Consider the following 14527-nt stretch of genomic DNA (forward strand, 5'->3'; position numbering starts at 1 on the left):
TGAATCTAGACGCTCTGAGTCACTGTACTCATCTACTGTAATAGAAACACTCTACATTAGAAAACCGAAGCTCTTCCCCTCGCTAAATCTAAGCAAACCACACCTTTACGATAGACAATTTGGAGTCCCCAGCTATCACAAAATACGATCGTCTACGACCCAGCATACCAGAACGGATCGAGCATGCGGCAGGTGCAACTTGACAACGCGAACTCCTCGACAGGAAACCGCACTAAGAGATATGCTGTCGCTATTCAATGTTGAATGTAATGGACTTGAATCATGAGCAAAATAACGATAAAAAATATACATGTAAATTCATAACTAACCACCAAAGCCATAGAGAGTCTTTCCTTGCCTCTTCAACGCATACACCACATCAAGGGCCGTCACCGTCTTCCTCCTAGCATGCTCAGTGTATGTAACCGTATCCTTGATAACGCTCTCGAGAAAGACCTTCAGGACGCCCCGAGTTTCCTCGTAGATGAGGCCTGATATGCGCTTCACTCCACCACGACGTGCCAGTCTTCGGATGGCCGGCTTGGTGATACCCTGGATGTTATCACGCAGAACTTTACGATGACGCTTAGCTCCGCCTTTGCCAAGACCTTTGCCTCCTTTACCGCGGCCGGACATGTGATACTTTACTGAACAACAACAGAACCCGGGTTCAATCCCAACGCAATGCATTTTCACCGACATCATTAAAAACGTACTAAATACTGGGCGTCACCACACATCCACTGTGTGGAACTCGTTAACCCGACTGACAGCATCAAGCTGATGACTGCTGTCTGCGGCTAAACTTCGGCAACTTGCACTCACAATGTCTATCATTCATACATAACCGAATACATCGTTTCGTACGCATGAACATACTGTATATGGCGAGCGAGAAGATAAAACGTCTCTGTGAGCAAAATTCAATGACAGTTCGCGAGGTTAGAGTTTTAACCATTAGGTTCGTCGAGCTTCGGGGGTTGGTGGAAGAGGCCCTCGAATATACCTACCTGGCAAACCACCCATAACCTCTTACCTCCTACAAGCTAAGCTACTAGCAATACTTTCCCTTCCTTCCCCCTTTTCAACTCCAATACGATTCCTGAATCGAAGTCACTATTCGCGGTTCATCAGACTGGTGAACATGGTAGCATTATATAGCAAAGTTGATAAGGTGCTAGATTTTATGATGCAACCTCTATCATACAATGATTCATCGTCTATGTAACTTAGCCATCAGGAAATGATTCTCGACCGCTAACTAAAGAAAAGTTAACTAAACTATTAACTCCGATCGCTAAATTTGACTCGGTTATGTGAGAGCGTTACATGGCAAGACAGGCGATCCGATAGAGAACTGCCAACGCAACTCCAATCAAGACTTAGAGACTATCAACGTATAGTCATTATTTGTAAGTGAAAGATTTTGTAGGTTTGGACCAAATAAGGTCGCATGGAAACATTCATTAACTGACAGGGGATGGTTCGAAGGACCCTCAGGAGTTGCGAGCCGCAACCCTAGCGGAACGTAACAAATAGTCTACTATACGCATATGATGCACGAATTAATTAACCAACACTCCCACCGCAATCACCAATGCGGTCAGCGTAGAGCCGATGCCTGCGGCTCCATTGAAGTTAGGTACTGTGATAGTGATCGGCGGTCGAGTAGAAGAGGTAGACCTCGGGATCGACGTGGTAAGCGTGGAAGTCGAAGGGGCACTGGTCGTCCCAGTTGTCGAGGTGACACTTGTCGTCATAGTTGTCGAAGTGGAAGTCGACGACGACGACGTGAGTGGAGGGGTGATGGTACAGTTCGCTGGCCATGGCTCGCACGTACAGGACGCAGTTGTGGTGGATACAGTTGCACTAGTCGTAGCTTTCGTGGAAGTACGAGGATTCGTGGAGCTAGATCCCGTCGTGGAAAATGATGGCGTAGTTTGTACCATAGTAGAGGCATTAACTGGAGTCGCATACGATCCAGTTGTAGACCCAACTGTAGTAGAGGCCGCAGTCGTAGCAGCTGTAGACCCAGCTATAGTGAAGGCCGTAGTCGCAGCAGTTGTAGATCCAGCTGTAGTAGAGGCTGGAGTCGTAACATTAGCTGGAGTCGTGGACGAAGCGGTCGTAGGCTTAGTTGAAGTGAGTGGAGGTAAAGTCGTGCGACACTGTATAGGTATAGGCGGGCATTCACAACGACCCGTTGTGTGTGCAGGAGTACTGGAGAATGTGCTCGACGACGGCGAAGTTGGAGTAGTGTGTGGCCCTCGCGTAGTAGTAGTGACTTTGCTCGCCGTAGTAGATGCTGGGCTAGAGGAGCTTCCGATGGTTGTGAGAGGCCTACCAGATGTGGGTGTCTGAGGCGAACCACAGGGAACAGGCACACCATCACACAATCCGGTCGTGAGGTTGCACTTGCTGTCAGGTTTGCGAGTCACAGCTGCACAGTAGTCATCCCAGGCGGATTGGTCGAGATCAGTATTAACCCCTTGAGATAGCACCAGGGACAACGCTGAAGCGTAGAGAATACACAGACGAGTGGCCATCGGGACAGTTGACGATAGAAATGTATGTGTGGAAAGTGATGAGCAAGCTTCCAACTCGGAACTGCTTTTTTGCTTGCACGCGTGCACTCGTGGCGGTTTCATCTCGGATTTCGGCGTCCTACTTCGCTTTCGCATTGATCCGACAATATCTTCACCCTGGTCGACTTCACATCACCCCTCTGTGAGTATACTACGTACCCTGTTGCATTGAACAAGCATTTTACAATGGTTATCATCACAAGCAGTGAGGATTTGTCTCCGCCTGCACGAAAAACGGCTCGGCGCGCTCTAAAGGCCGGTGGATTCAAGGAGGATCCCGAGGCCTAGTTCGATAACGCTACCATCGTTGCTGCGTCCAGGAGCGTCACGTTTGAGGAAAAACCAAAGCGGAAACCTTCGACATGACATACAGTACATAGCATGCATCGTAGCTCGTGAGTGAAACGTCATGGATTGGTCAGCAGACTCCGCAGAGACCTTCAATTAGCGAAAGTCGCACGTAAGCATTAGCAAGCCGAGCATCGTGATTGCCTGCATGCAGTACTTGCTATTCCGAACGATCTCCGTAATGCACCCAACCACGATAGCTGCACTGGTGTCATTTACAGTGGCGGGAGTAGCCACGCATCGGGAGCTACAAAGAATGCTCGAATGGGATCTCTACTGCAGAGCACTCAACGGTGCGACAAGCTTCTGTATCACGACTCAACTACTGGGTAATTTCTGTGCCTTCGGAAATGAGGTGTGTGGCAGCGGGAGCGTTCCGCCCTACACTACGTCCCTACCCACACCGCAACCGTTGACAACTTCAACTCCCACCACAACCACGCCTACTACTACCACTACGGCGACAACTCTTCCGCCCAGCGCATGGGATAGCCTCTGCAGAGAACTCAACGGTCCTTCAAGTTTCTGCCTCACAACAACCCTCTTGGGTACTTTCTGTGCCTTTGGCAATCAGCATTGTGGGGGCGTTGATTTCCCATCGATCACAACTACACTCGTAGCTACGTCTACGACGTCCACCCCTATGCATACGGCTACGATAACATCAGTCACAACCGTTCATGAGACGCCCACCTCATTGCGATCTACAACTTCGCCAGAAATAACTCTAGACTTTCGTCCTGTGTGTGATAGGATGTGTAAATACTTGAACGGCCCTGCCTCCTACTGTAAAGACTGGTCAGCCTCGCCTGTGTGTCAGTATGGCAACCAGCCGTGTGGGTCCCTCGCTGATTGTCAGCCGAGCAGTACTATCCTTTCTACTCCCACCACGGTTACTGCTATTATAACGACAACAACTACGCCTACTGCCTCCGGTATCCCTACGGTCGGTACCACTCCTACGATAACCACTTACACCGATACAGCCACGGTTACAGTCACGACAACGACCATCACTACTTCGTCAGAGACAACTACCGCAACTACTACCACCGCTACGACCACTATCCTTTCTATTAGTCCCCCAGCCACGATAGAGACTCAGCCAACATCTGCGACGCCTACCACTACTATTGCCGCATCAGCGACTCCTAACTGCGACCAGATGTGTAAAGAACTCAATGGGGCGTGGTCATACTGCAAATCCTGGGCTGTTTTCCCAGTCTGTCAAGGAGGCAATCAGCCTTGTGGTGATGACAGTTCCTGTAGTGCGAATTTTGGTGCTGACGGGACTAACTTGGAGGACTGCTCTTCTTTGTGCACCAGGCTTAATGGTCGCGGTTCATACTGCAAGATTTGGAAAGATCCTCCGACTTGTCAAGGTGGCGACCAACCCTGTGGCGATGTTCAGTGTAGATGATCTGTAGTCAGCAACATCTTGTTATGTCATTCATACCTTCCTCATCAGTGATGAGTCATCACTACGGTAATCCGATCTCAATGATCGTTGGTATTCACTATTTTGTTGATGCATGAAACTCATTAGTGTTCGACCTCAATCACTGAGTCGCGTTTCCAAGCGATCTATAGTTCGACGTGGAATTGCGATACTTACCTGATGTTAATTTTAACCGATTCATTTCGCACACGATACTCACAACTGCCTAATTCGACACCCACCTAACTCCCTCCCCGTTGTCAGTACGAATATATCTGTTGCATTGCGATTCGTAAGTTCGATATTATCCTCTTCACAGATTCAGACACAAATGTACTACCCGGTAGTAAGTCCGTTCGGGCGGTCCGCCCGAACAGTAACAAAGAGCCATTAGTGTCTGTAGGCTTGCGTCTCAGTTTGCCCACAAATTACAGCGGAGAAAAAACTGCATCGCAGTTTTTCCATAGGTGAAACCTCGACGGAGAGAGCTTGCCCACTTCGGGATAGTGCGGATCTCCCAGCGCTGAGGCGATCGAGAACTTGCCCGTTTCATTCGAGCATGGCCAGAGCGTGCCAGCCGCTACAAAGAACGCGAGCTATACTCGGGTCTTTGTTCATATTTTTTTTGCTCATCTTAGCATTGTCAGCTTACGGGTTCTTGCCATGATCCAAGTTGGTGACCCATAGTCTATGTGATGTGTCATAACAGTGCCCTTGCGGTCTACTGAGCGTGACATGAGTCAAGCCTCTCGACATTGTCCGGGCGGCATTTAATCATACCCCAAGAGACCTCGTCCCCCGGCAGTTCTCGCCGAGGGCCTTCTTCGTGAGTGGCCTTCCGATGATACCGCCTTCCCTCGTATTTATCGAGGCCGTCACCTTTCTCGCGTGGCACTTCCTCGGAGTGTGCCACCGTCGCGTCTTTCGCGAGGTGTCTCATAGAACGACTACGTCGCCCCTATGCAGAGTTCTTTCTTTTTCAAAAAGAATTCGTTTATTTCTTTTTCATTATTTCTTTCAAAAATTTTCAGAAAGAAACGGGAAAGAAATGAAAATAATTAAATTATATGCTACAATTTCTAGTTTGAAAAACCCAAGGAAGATAATTTAAAGGTATGAGAATGAAAATACAAGGCACCGCCTATCGGTGATGATTGATAGTCGAGATATTACGAGAAAATGCGACTTACGTAGACGTTATTGTTAAGTCCCGCGGTAAAGGTAACGGAGGAGGTGATACTAGAGGGTCATGAACAACTAGTCCTCAACAGAGAACAACCGGGCATCATTTCATGAGAACTGGGCGATTCTGATACAATACAAGTATACTGTATACTTGTATTGTATATATTATATACTGTATACACCTAGATTCTGTGAACTATAGAGTAGTGGATTGTTCGAACATGAATTTTTGAGACAGCGAAAGTCAGTGGAAAGAACGATTCGGCACACTGGTCTGCAACTGGGTTGACCACTGCATCGGCCAAGGTTCCGGAACAGTTGAATTAGTGCACAACCAGGTTCGAACATGTATTTTTGAGACAGCAAAAGTCAGTGGATAGAACGATTCGGCACACTGGTCTGAGACTAGCTTGATCATTGCATTGGCCAAGGTTCCGGAACAGTTGAGTCAATGCACAACTAAGTTCGAACATGTATTTTTGAGACAGCGAAAGTCAGTGGAAAGAACGATTCGGCACATTGGTCTGAAACTAGCTTAATCATTGCATCGGCCAAGGTTCCGGAACAGTTGAATTAGTGCACAACTAAGTTCGAAAATGTATTTTTGAGACAGCGAAAGTCAGTGGAAAGAACGATTCGGCACACTGGTCTGCAACTAGGTTGGTCATTGCATCGGCCAAGGTTCCGGAACAGTTGAGTTAGCGCACAACTAAGTTCGAACATGTATTTTTGAGACAGCAAAAGTCAGTGGATAGAACGATTCGGCATACTGGTCTGCAACTAGGTTGGCCATTGCATCGGCCAAGATTCCGGAAAAGTTGAGTTAGTTCACAACTAAGTTCAAACATGTATTTTCGAGACAGCGAAAGTCAGTGGAAAGAACGATTCGGCACATTGGTCTGAAACTAGCCTGATCATTGCATCGGCCAAGGTTCCGGAACAGTTGAGTTAGTGCACAACCAGGTTCGAACATGTATTTTTGAGACAGCAAGATTCAGTGGATAGAACGATTCGGCACACTGGTCTGAAACTAGCTTGACCATTGCATCGGTCAAGGCTCCGGAAAAGTTTAGTTAGTTCACAACTAAGTTCCAACATGTATTTTTGAGACAGCAAAAGTTAGTGGATAGAACGATTCGGCACACTGGTCTGAAACTAGCTTGATCATTGCATCGGCCAAGGTTCCGGAACAGTTGAATTAGTGCACAACTAAGTTCGAACATGTATTTTTGAGACAGCGAAGGTCAGTGGATAGAACGATTCGGCACACTGGTCTGAAAGTAGCTTGACCATTGCGTCGGCCAAGGTTCCGGAACAGTTGAGTTAGTGCACAACCAGGTTCGAACATGTATTTTTGAGACAGCAAGATTCAGTGGATAGAACGATTCGGCACACTGGTCTGAAACTAGCTTGACCATTGCATCGGTCAAGACTCCGGAACAGTTGAGTTAGTGCACAGCTAAGTTCGAACATGTATTTTTGAGACAGCAAAAGTCAGTGGATAGAACGATTCGGCACACTGGTCTGAAACTAGCTTGACCATTGCATCGGCCAAGGCTCCGGAACAGTTGAGTTAGTGCACAACTAAGTTCGAACATGTATTTTTGAGACACCAAAAGTCAGTGGATAGAACGATTCGGCACACTTATCTGAAACTAGCTTGACCATCGCATCGGCCAAGATTCCGGAAAAGTTGAGCTAGTTCACAACTAAGTTCGAACATGTATTTTTGAGACAGCAAAAGTCAGTGGATAGAACGATTCGGCACACTGGTCTGAAACTAGCTTGATCATTGCCTTGGCCAAGGTTCCGGAACACTTAAGTCAGTTCACAACTAAGTTCGAACATGTATTTTTGAGACAGCGAAAGTCAGTGGAAAGAACGATTCGGCACATTGGTCTGAAACTAGCTTGATCATTGCATCGGCCAAGGTTCCGGAACAGTTGAGTTAGCGCACAACTAAGTTCGAACATGTATTTTTGAGACAGCAAAAGTCAGTGGATAGAACGATTCGGCACACTGGTCTGCAACTAGGTTGGCCATTGCATCGGCCAAGGTTCCGGAACAGTTGAGTTAGTGCACAACTGAGTTCGAACATGTATTTTTGAGACAGCAAAAGTCAGTGGATAGAACGATTCGGCACACTGGTCTGAAACTAGCTTGACCATTGCATCGGCCAAGATTCCGGAAAAGTTTAGTTAGTTCACAACTAAGTTCGAACATGTATCTTTGAGACAGCAAAAGTTAGTGGATAGAACGATTCGGCACACTGGTCTGAAACTAGCTTGATCATTGCATCGGCCAAGGTTCCGGAACAGTTGAATTAGTGCACAACTAAGTTCGAACATGTATTTTTGAGACAGCGAAGGTCAGTGGATAGAACGATTCGGCACACTGGCCTGAAAGTAGCTTGAACATTGCGTCGGCCAAGGTTCCGGAACAGTTGAGTTAGTGCACAACCAGGTTCGAACATGTATTTTTGAGACAGCAAGATTCAGTGGATAGAACGATTCGGCACACTAGTCTGAAACTAGCTTGACCATTGCATCGGTCAAGGCTCCGGAACAGTTGAGTTAGTGCACAACTAAGTTCGAACATGTATTTTTGAGACAGCAAAAGTCAGTGGATAGAACGATTCGGCACACTGGTCTGCAACTAGCTTGGCCATTGCATCGGCCAAGGTTCCGGAACAGTTGAGTTAGTGCACAACTGAGTTCGAACATGTATTTTTGAGGCTACAAAAGTCAGTGGATAGAACGATTCGGCACACTGGTCTGAAACTAGCTTGACCATTGCATCGGCCAAGATTCCGGAAAAGTTTAGTTAGTCCACAACTAAGTTCGAACATGTATTTTTGAGACAGCAAAAGTCAGTGGAAAGAACGATTCGGCACATTGGTCTGAAACTAGCTTGATCATTGCATCGGCCAAGGTTCCGGAACAGTTGAGTTAGTGCACAACTAAGTTCGAACATGTATTTTTGAGACAGCAAAGGTCAGTGGATAGAACGATTCGGCACACTGATCTGAAACTAGCTTGACCATCGCATCGGCCAAGATTCCGGAAAAGTTGAGTTAGTTCACAACTAAGTTCGAACATGTATTTTTGAGACAGCAAAAGTCAGTGGATAGAACGATTCGGCACACTGGTCTGAAACTAGCTTGATCATTGCCTTGGCCAAGGTTCCGGAACAGTTAAGTCAGTGCACAACTAAGTTCAAACATGTATTTTCGAGACAGCGAAAGTCAGTGGAAAGAACGATTCGGCACATTGGTCTGAAACTAGCTTGATCATTGCATCGGCCAAGGTTCCGGAACAGTTGAGTTAGTGCACAACTAAGTTCGAACATGTATTTTTGAGACAGCGAAAGCCAGTGGAAAGAACGAATCGGCACACTGGTCTGCAACTGGGTTGACCATTGCATCGGTCAAGGTTCCGGCCACCGGCCTCTAAGAGACCGTCTCTCGTCTGGCCAAAGTTTGGCCGCCAAACCTTCAGACTGAAGGCTTCAGTAGCAGACTCAAGTAGGTTGAGTCAACTTACCTACCGGCAGTATTGGTTGACTTTTGTGTCATGTCATAGTCAACAGACCCGACCATTTTGTAAGACTAAAGCTCAAAATACCCGAAAAACTGAATTCTTTTCAATTCCTTTCAATTATTTCTAGAAACAATCGAACTAATATTTCTTCGTATTCTTTTCGAAAAGAAATACATAGAAAGAAATAAAAAGAAATAATTAGGGAGAACCCTGCCCCTATGCGATAGGGTTTCGCTGTGGGCCGTTCCTCGAAGCCCCCGGTTTCCGTGCTGTGGAGACTTTAGCGACCTCATCGAGGTGTTGGCTGTGGCTGCCGGTGATCAATCGCCAGCTTGTCCACCTCGTGCGCTTTAGAGCCCCCGGCCGGCCATTGTCCCGGGACAGCATCCCTGGGCGTCGCTCGTGGGCGAATCTTCTGAGCGAGTGCTCCTCCCGCAGCTAGCCTCGGATTGGGTGGTTCAATGTGTGTCCCACCTCCTGCAGGTCTCCCTTGTTCATCTTATGTCTCGAGGATCGAGGCTGTCGTTCGTCGATTCGACAGGACCTCCGTCGAGCTTTAGTCTTCTCTCGCTAGTTTCCTCTGTCAGTTGTCCTTCATCCTCCCGATGTCCATCGCCGCGGTACTCTCCGCCATTTGTCCTGACACTACCGTCGTCGAGACTTTCACCGTTAGCCTGGTCGAGAATGGTATTGCAACTCTCAGGCTCCTTGAGAATGTCAAGGCCTCGCCCGATCTCTGTTCAAGGATCCTGGCGCCCTTCTCTACCTCCCCCTTGCCGGAAGCCTTGGTGGGTAAGGCCTCCTTAGCAACTGCGACTCTAGACGCAGCTTGCCGCGAGGCCGGTGCTCAGTTGCAATACGCCGTCTCCGCGTCAGCATCTTCTGCAAAAAGATCTACTCCGCCCCCGCGGACCTCTTACTCTGCTGCCTTAGCCCGAGTCAAGGACTCACTCGGTGGTATTCCGTTCATCCCCGGCCAACGCCTACTTGATGCGATTTGCCGGGGCGGCCTTGCCATCTATGTCGATTTTAACTCGACTCTAGTCTCGAACTTGTCATCGGCGGCTGGCACGACCAACCGTGAAGCTGAATTAGCTCTCTCTATATCTGGTGATCCAGTTCTGATTCAGGCCGGCATGGGTCTCGGTGGTTCGCCTTCGTCTAACGACGAGAGAAGCAGATACTGGGCCGATCGCTTCGTTCGCGCCTACTTTCTTTGGTCGTACGCGGTTCTAACCGTCCAGGAGCATAAGAGCATCGGTGGCGTCGACAGCAGCTCCATCTCCGACCAGTTGCCTGGCCCGCCAACTGTGGACATCGCGAGTTCCCCGACTCCAGCACGCCTCGGGCTGCATCACTTCATGCACTACTTTGGGGTCATCATAACAACTGCCATCGAGTATGACTGGAAGGTGGCTATAGAATCTGACCGGCGTTTCAGGGTGAGATTAGATGGCCTCGTACGTAGTGGACAACGGCTCTTCACCGATCTACTGATCGACCCCCTCCTCTACGGCCCCATTGTTATGGAGGCTGCCGCCGCTGTTAGATTAGAGTCGTTGAGGAGAACATCCAACCCTCAGAATACACGTGGTCGTCGTCGTCAAAGACCAGATGTTGCCGATGGTTCTCCTCATTCGAGCAGCAGGCCGAAATTCCCGAGGGGTGGCTCTAACGGCCCACCTACTCGTCCAACCGGTAAGGGCAAGGGACAACCCCACAGTATCTCTAGAAAGCTGCCCGATGGGACAGGAGGCAACAGCCTCACCAGTTAAGTGATGCCTTTTTCTTTCTCCATTTGTACTTGCAGGCTACAGATGTAGCTTGGCTTCTGAACCTTTTAGACTGGGTACCCAGTCAATGTGATAAGTGGTCAGCGTTCTATGTTTCCGCCTCCAGCGACTCGGTGTGCCGCGTTCTTCTTCCCTCGCTCTAGGTCTTGCAGGCCGCAAGTCGTGGCCACTGTGTACCTGTCCCGTCTCGTTTAGAAATTTTGTTAGTTTCTTTTCGAGTGATGCCCGGGAAGCGATCTGCCGAAGCACTCTCTGCTCGCCGTAAAACAGGATCGTCCAAGAGGCGTCGTCGCCTGCATGTTGCCTTGGCCGCTGTTAACTGCGTTGCCCAAATCGCCGAGTCGGCGACGAGAACCGATCTGTCAGACGGCGACTCTCTCATCGAGCACCTACGAAGAGTCGGGAAAAGTGCTGTTGCGCTGGTTCGTCCTACCCACGAGATTTTTCAAGACGGTTCCGGTCTCAATGCCACCTTGCCCGATCTGGAAGTTGGCCGCGTGGAGTGGTTCCACAATCCCTGTTGCCCCGTTCTGCGTATCTTCTCCCAGTGCATCGTTGCCTTCGACCTCCATGGTATGTTACGCGAAGTGATCGCCAATAACGGCACGCCCAGCGATTCCACAGCCTTGGGAGAAAGGTTTACCATCGCCAGTGACATGTGCCGAGAAGCACTCTGCAAATATTTGAATGTGGATAACAACAAGGCTAATTGCGCCGACTACTACGCCAGTCTGTTCATCGCTCTCCTCAAGTTTACCAATGATGAAGACGAGCCTTTACCACAATGCCTAGCTAACCCGAACGGTTTGCCGTGTGGTATAACTCTACCGGTCCCCAAAGCTGGTAATCTACCTGAGTTCACCCCCGACGTCGCCAAGATCGCAAGTGCTGAACCCCCAGAATGCGTCAAAGGTTTCGAGAATCACTACGCCTCAGCCGAAGTTAGTATGAACCTACTTTATGAGAAGGTCCGTCGCGACATCGCAAGCGGCCTGATGGTAGAGGTCGACGGGGACGACCTCGAAGATCTGACCTTCGTCAAATGCGCTCTGATCGCTAAGACTCAGTCCAAGATAAATGTGTCGGATCCCCTGGCTGGTCTGCGGGTCGTCGAGGACTACAAAGCGAATGGAGTCAACCGTCGTGGTATCACTCACGGCCTGATCAAGGAGACTATTACTCTCCCTACCATCATCGACATCATCTCGGCATTGGACGCCGTCACTTGTCACCCCAAACATCAAAACATTCCTTGGTGTTTCGCCCAACTGGACTATGTAGCTGCTTAGAGGCAGCTCCCCTGCAGTGCCATCGAGTCGAAGTTCCTAGCTGTGAAGGTTAAAAAGCCGAACGGCGAGCAATTGGTCGCGTTAGTAACGCGGCGTTACACAAGAGGCTCCCATTCGGCCTGCGGGTATCAGGTCTCTGGTGGTGCAGAATAAGCTCGGCCCACCTCAGAATTTACAGAAGCCTAACCAAGAAGTACGTCTCTATTCCTACCTGCTATGTTGACGGCGTCTGCCTTCTCGTTCCTGCGGCCTTGGCACCTTTTCTAACGGCAGTATACGCCTTGATTATCAAGTCCCTCGGCTTTGAGGTTGCCTGGCACAAACTTACTATGGCTTCAAGTGATCCCACCGTTCTGGGGTTCACCTTCCATGTCGACAAGTCCCCAACGACTCAGGCACCTGCCGGGTGCGCTGCGAACACAAGCTGATCCGTGTAGCATGCAGGCTACATCAGTCGCTAGTTGGATCAAGTTTCAGTGTTTTTCTTATATATTCCGGTTGCGTTGCCAGTCTCGTCTGTCAAAGTCTCGATCTTTCCCCCCGATCGGTGGTTATTCTTTTCCTTTCCTCTCTTTTGTAGTGTACTTTTCCTTTCGTCGCTACCACTCCCTCTTCATGGCACGAGTGTCAGTCCCGTCCAAGAAGGTTTCCGTCATCCACGATGACATCGACTCCGTCCTAACCTCTGGTCGCCTCTCCTTGAGAACTGCCAGGCGGCTGACTGGACGCCTCCTCTGGTTCAGCCAGCTGACGTGGTTCCTCAGGTCGTATTTGGGCTCCTTATACAGCGCCATCCGTCACATGGAGCTCTCTGGGCGAAGGTCAGTCACGATCGGGAAAACGATACGAGCCGATTTGTCCTCATGGAAGCTGCGAATCGCAAGTTTATCTTATGAAATTCTCGACCTATCGGCAGGGTCCGTCTACGTCAGTGCCTCCGACATATGCCCTTGACTGCACAAGTCGCAGAAGTGACGGATAACATGAGAAAGATCCAAGATGACCGAAAAGAATAATTCAACTCGGGTTCATCTGGCCCCGTTCACCGTATCGTTCGGGAAGGGCCATTCAGCAGCTCTCAATGAACCTGCGAAGAACGTGAAACGATTGAAATTTCGAGAGAAGATCACGACTGATTACCTGCGAAACTATCCGAGGGCATCTCGCACATGGAAACTAAAGCCTCAGATGAAAAGGTCTGTTACCTGCTTGAGGATCAAAATGAGATCTACAACTGACACGTCAAGGTTTACAAAGAAAAGCCCCTGTTCTTAGACTCTCTTCAACAGTCGCAACAATACATGTAAAATCCTTGGGGGGTCGGACAACATCTGCAGCTCGGCAGCGGGCACTTTTGGGGGCATCCAGAAGCCATCAACGGACCCGGCAGGACTACAGGGTCGGTGGATAAGGACTCATCCTTTAGGGCTGAGAACTGCACAAGGCAGTATACGAAGAAGAAGATCGTGGAAAAAGAGCGCATGTAGATTGAGAGATCAACGCTGAATGTGTGAGCAGTCGAGCACATCTGGTAAGTTCGCCAGGTGCCTGACATTAACGGGTACATCATGTGCATGTGACGCCGTGGCGGCGTCACTGTCCTAGCGGGACATTGTCACTGTCCTCGGGAATCCACGGAGAACGAGGTGAGGAACGATTCGTAGTTCAAGAAGCCGTGCAAGTTACTGTGCGGCACAGCATCTACGAGAATAAAGTTTATGCGACAATGTCTTCATGTCATAAAGAATGAGTGAAGCTTTCCCCACTGGGGAATCCCCAGAGACTCTCTGGCAGAGAGCAAGTTTACGGATAGCTGACGCCGTCAGCCTGACGGCCCGTAAGCTACCCGTGTTGTGTAACTCGACACTTGTAGCCGATGTGATGTGAAAGAAAGAATACTTCTTGGGCGATTGGCCTGGTATTAGCTACGGAAAAATCGATCAATTCACGTGTGCAGGCCAACTTGCACACAGCCTTGTGCGTCACCTTCACGCACCAATCACAGCAACCTGACGATGTGGTCATCTTTCCCAGATGACTCAGCGAAAGAAAATTGATCTGCGACAGAAATAGCTGATAATAATATCAGATAACCATGCCACCTATGAATGTAAAAAGGCATGCATAGAGAGCATGAAAAGACATGGTCTCCGAGACAGTAATGTACACGGTACTCGTGACACAATGCAGCGAGGCTAGCAAAATGGGAAATCTGAGGCCCGAACACTTAGGGTCGCAGATCACCGTCAGTGACGGGTCATAACGACCCGGGCGTTCAATAGATGGGGTCCGAAACTGGAAACTGGGGCCTATCCCACAAGAAACGCTCCTGAAGGTGCACCTTGAATTT

The 14527-nt window shown here is 49.1% G+C and overlaps 4 protein-coding genes across 4 annotated transcripts; 3 read left to right on the top strand and 1 right to left on the bottom strand.

The window, feature by feature from the left end:
- Window positions 1-324: 324 nt before the first annotated feature.
- Window positions 325-636, bottom strand: Pmar_PMAR004219 (histone H4, putative; the record flags this gene model as incomplete). The annotated part of the gene is made up of 1 exon (XM_002768582.1): window positions 325-636. One exon carries the CDS (start codon window positions 634-636, stop codon window positions 325-327), a length of 312 nt encoding a protein of 103 aa, XP_002768628.1.
- Window positions 637-1406: 770 nt separating this feature from the next.
- Window positions 1407-2559, top strand: Pmar_PMAR004220 (conserved hypothetical protein). The gene has a single exon (XM_002768583.1). The coding sequence runs from the start codon at window positions 1618-1620 to the stop codon at window positions 2359-2361; it is 744 nt and encodes a 247-aa protein (XP_002768629.1). The 5' UTR covers window positions 1407-1617; the 3' UTR covers window positions 2362-2559.
- Window positions 2560-9700: 7141 nt separating this feature from the next.
- On the top strand, window positions 9701-10870 carry Pmar_PMAR004221 (hypothetical protein; the record flags this gene model as incomplete). Its single annotated transcript, XM_002768584.1, has 1 exon — window positions 9701-10870. The coding sequence occupies one exon, from the start codon at window positions 9701-9703 to the stop codon at window positions 10868-10870; it is 1170 nt and encodes a 389-aa protein (XP_002768630.1).
- Window positions 10871-11109: 239 nt separating this feature from the next.
- Pmar_PMAR004222 (hypothetical protein) lies at window positions 11110-12177 on the top strand (the record flags this gene model as incomplete). The annotated part of the gene is made up of 1 exon (XM_002768585.1): window positions 11110-12177. One exon carries the CDS (start codon window positions 11110-11112, stop codon window positions 12175-12177), a length of 1068 nt encoding a protein of 355 aa, XP_002768631.1.
- Between the last annotated feature and the right edge of the window lie 2350 nt (window positions 12178-14527).

This window comes from Perkinsus marinus (assembly GCF_000006405.1).
Source record: "Perkinsus marinus ATCC 50983 genomic scaffold scf_1104296967842, whole genome shotgun sequence".
NCBI lineage: Eukaryota > Perkinsozoa > Perkinsida > Perkinsidae > Perkinsus > Perkinsus marinus.

Bases quoted from the DNA above. Each gene is read 5' to 3' on its own strand.
- Pmar_PMAR004220 (XM_002768583.1), top strand. From the start codon at position 1,618: ATGCCTGCGGCTCCATTGAAGTTAGGTACTGTGATAGTGATCGGCGGT.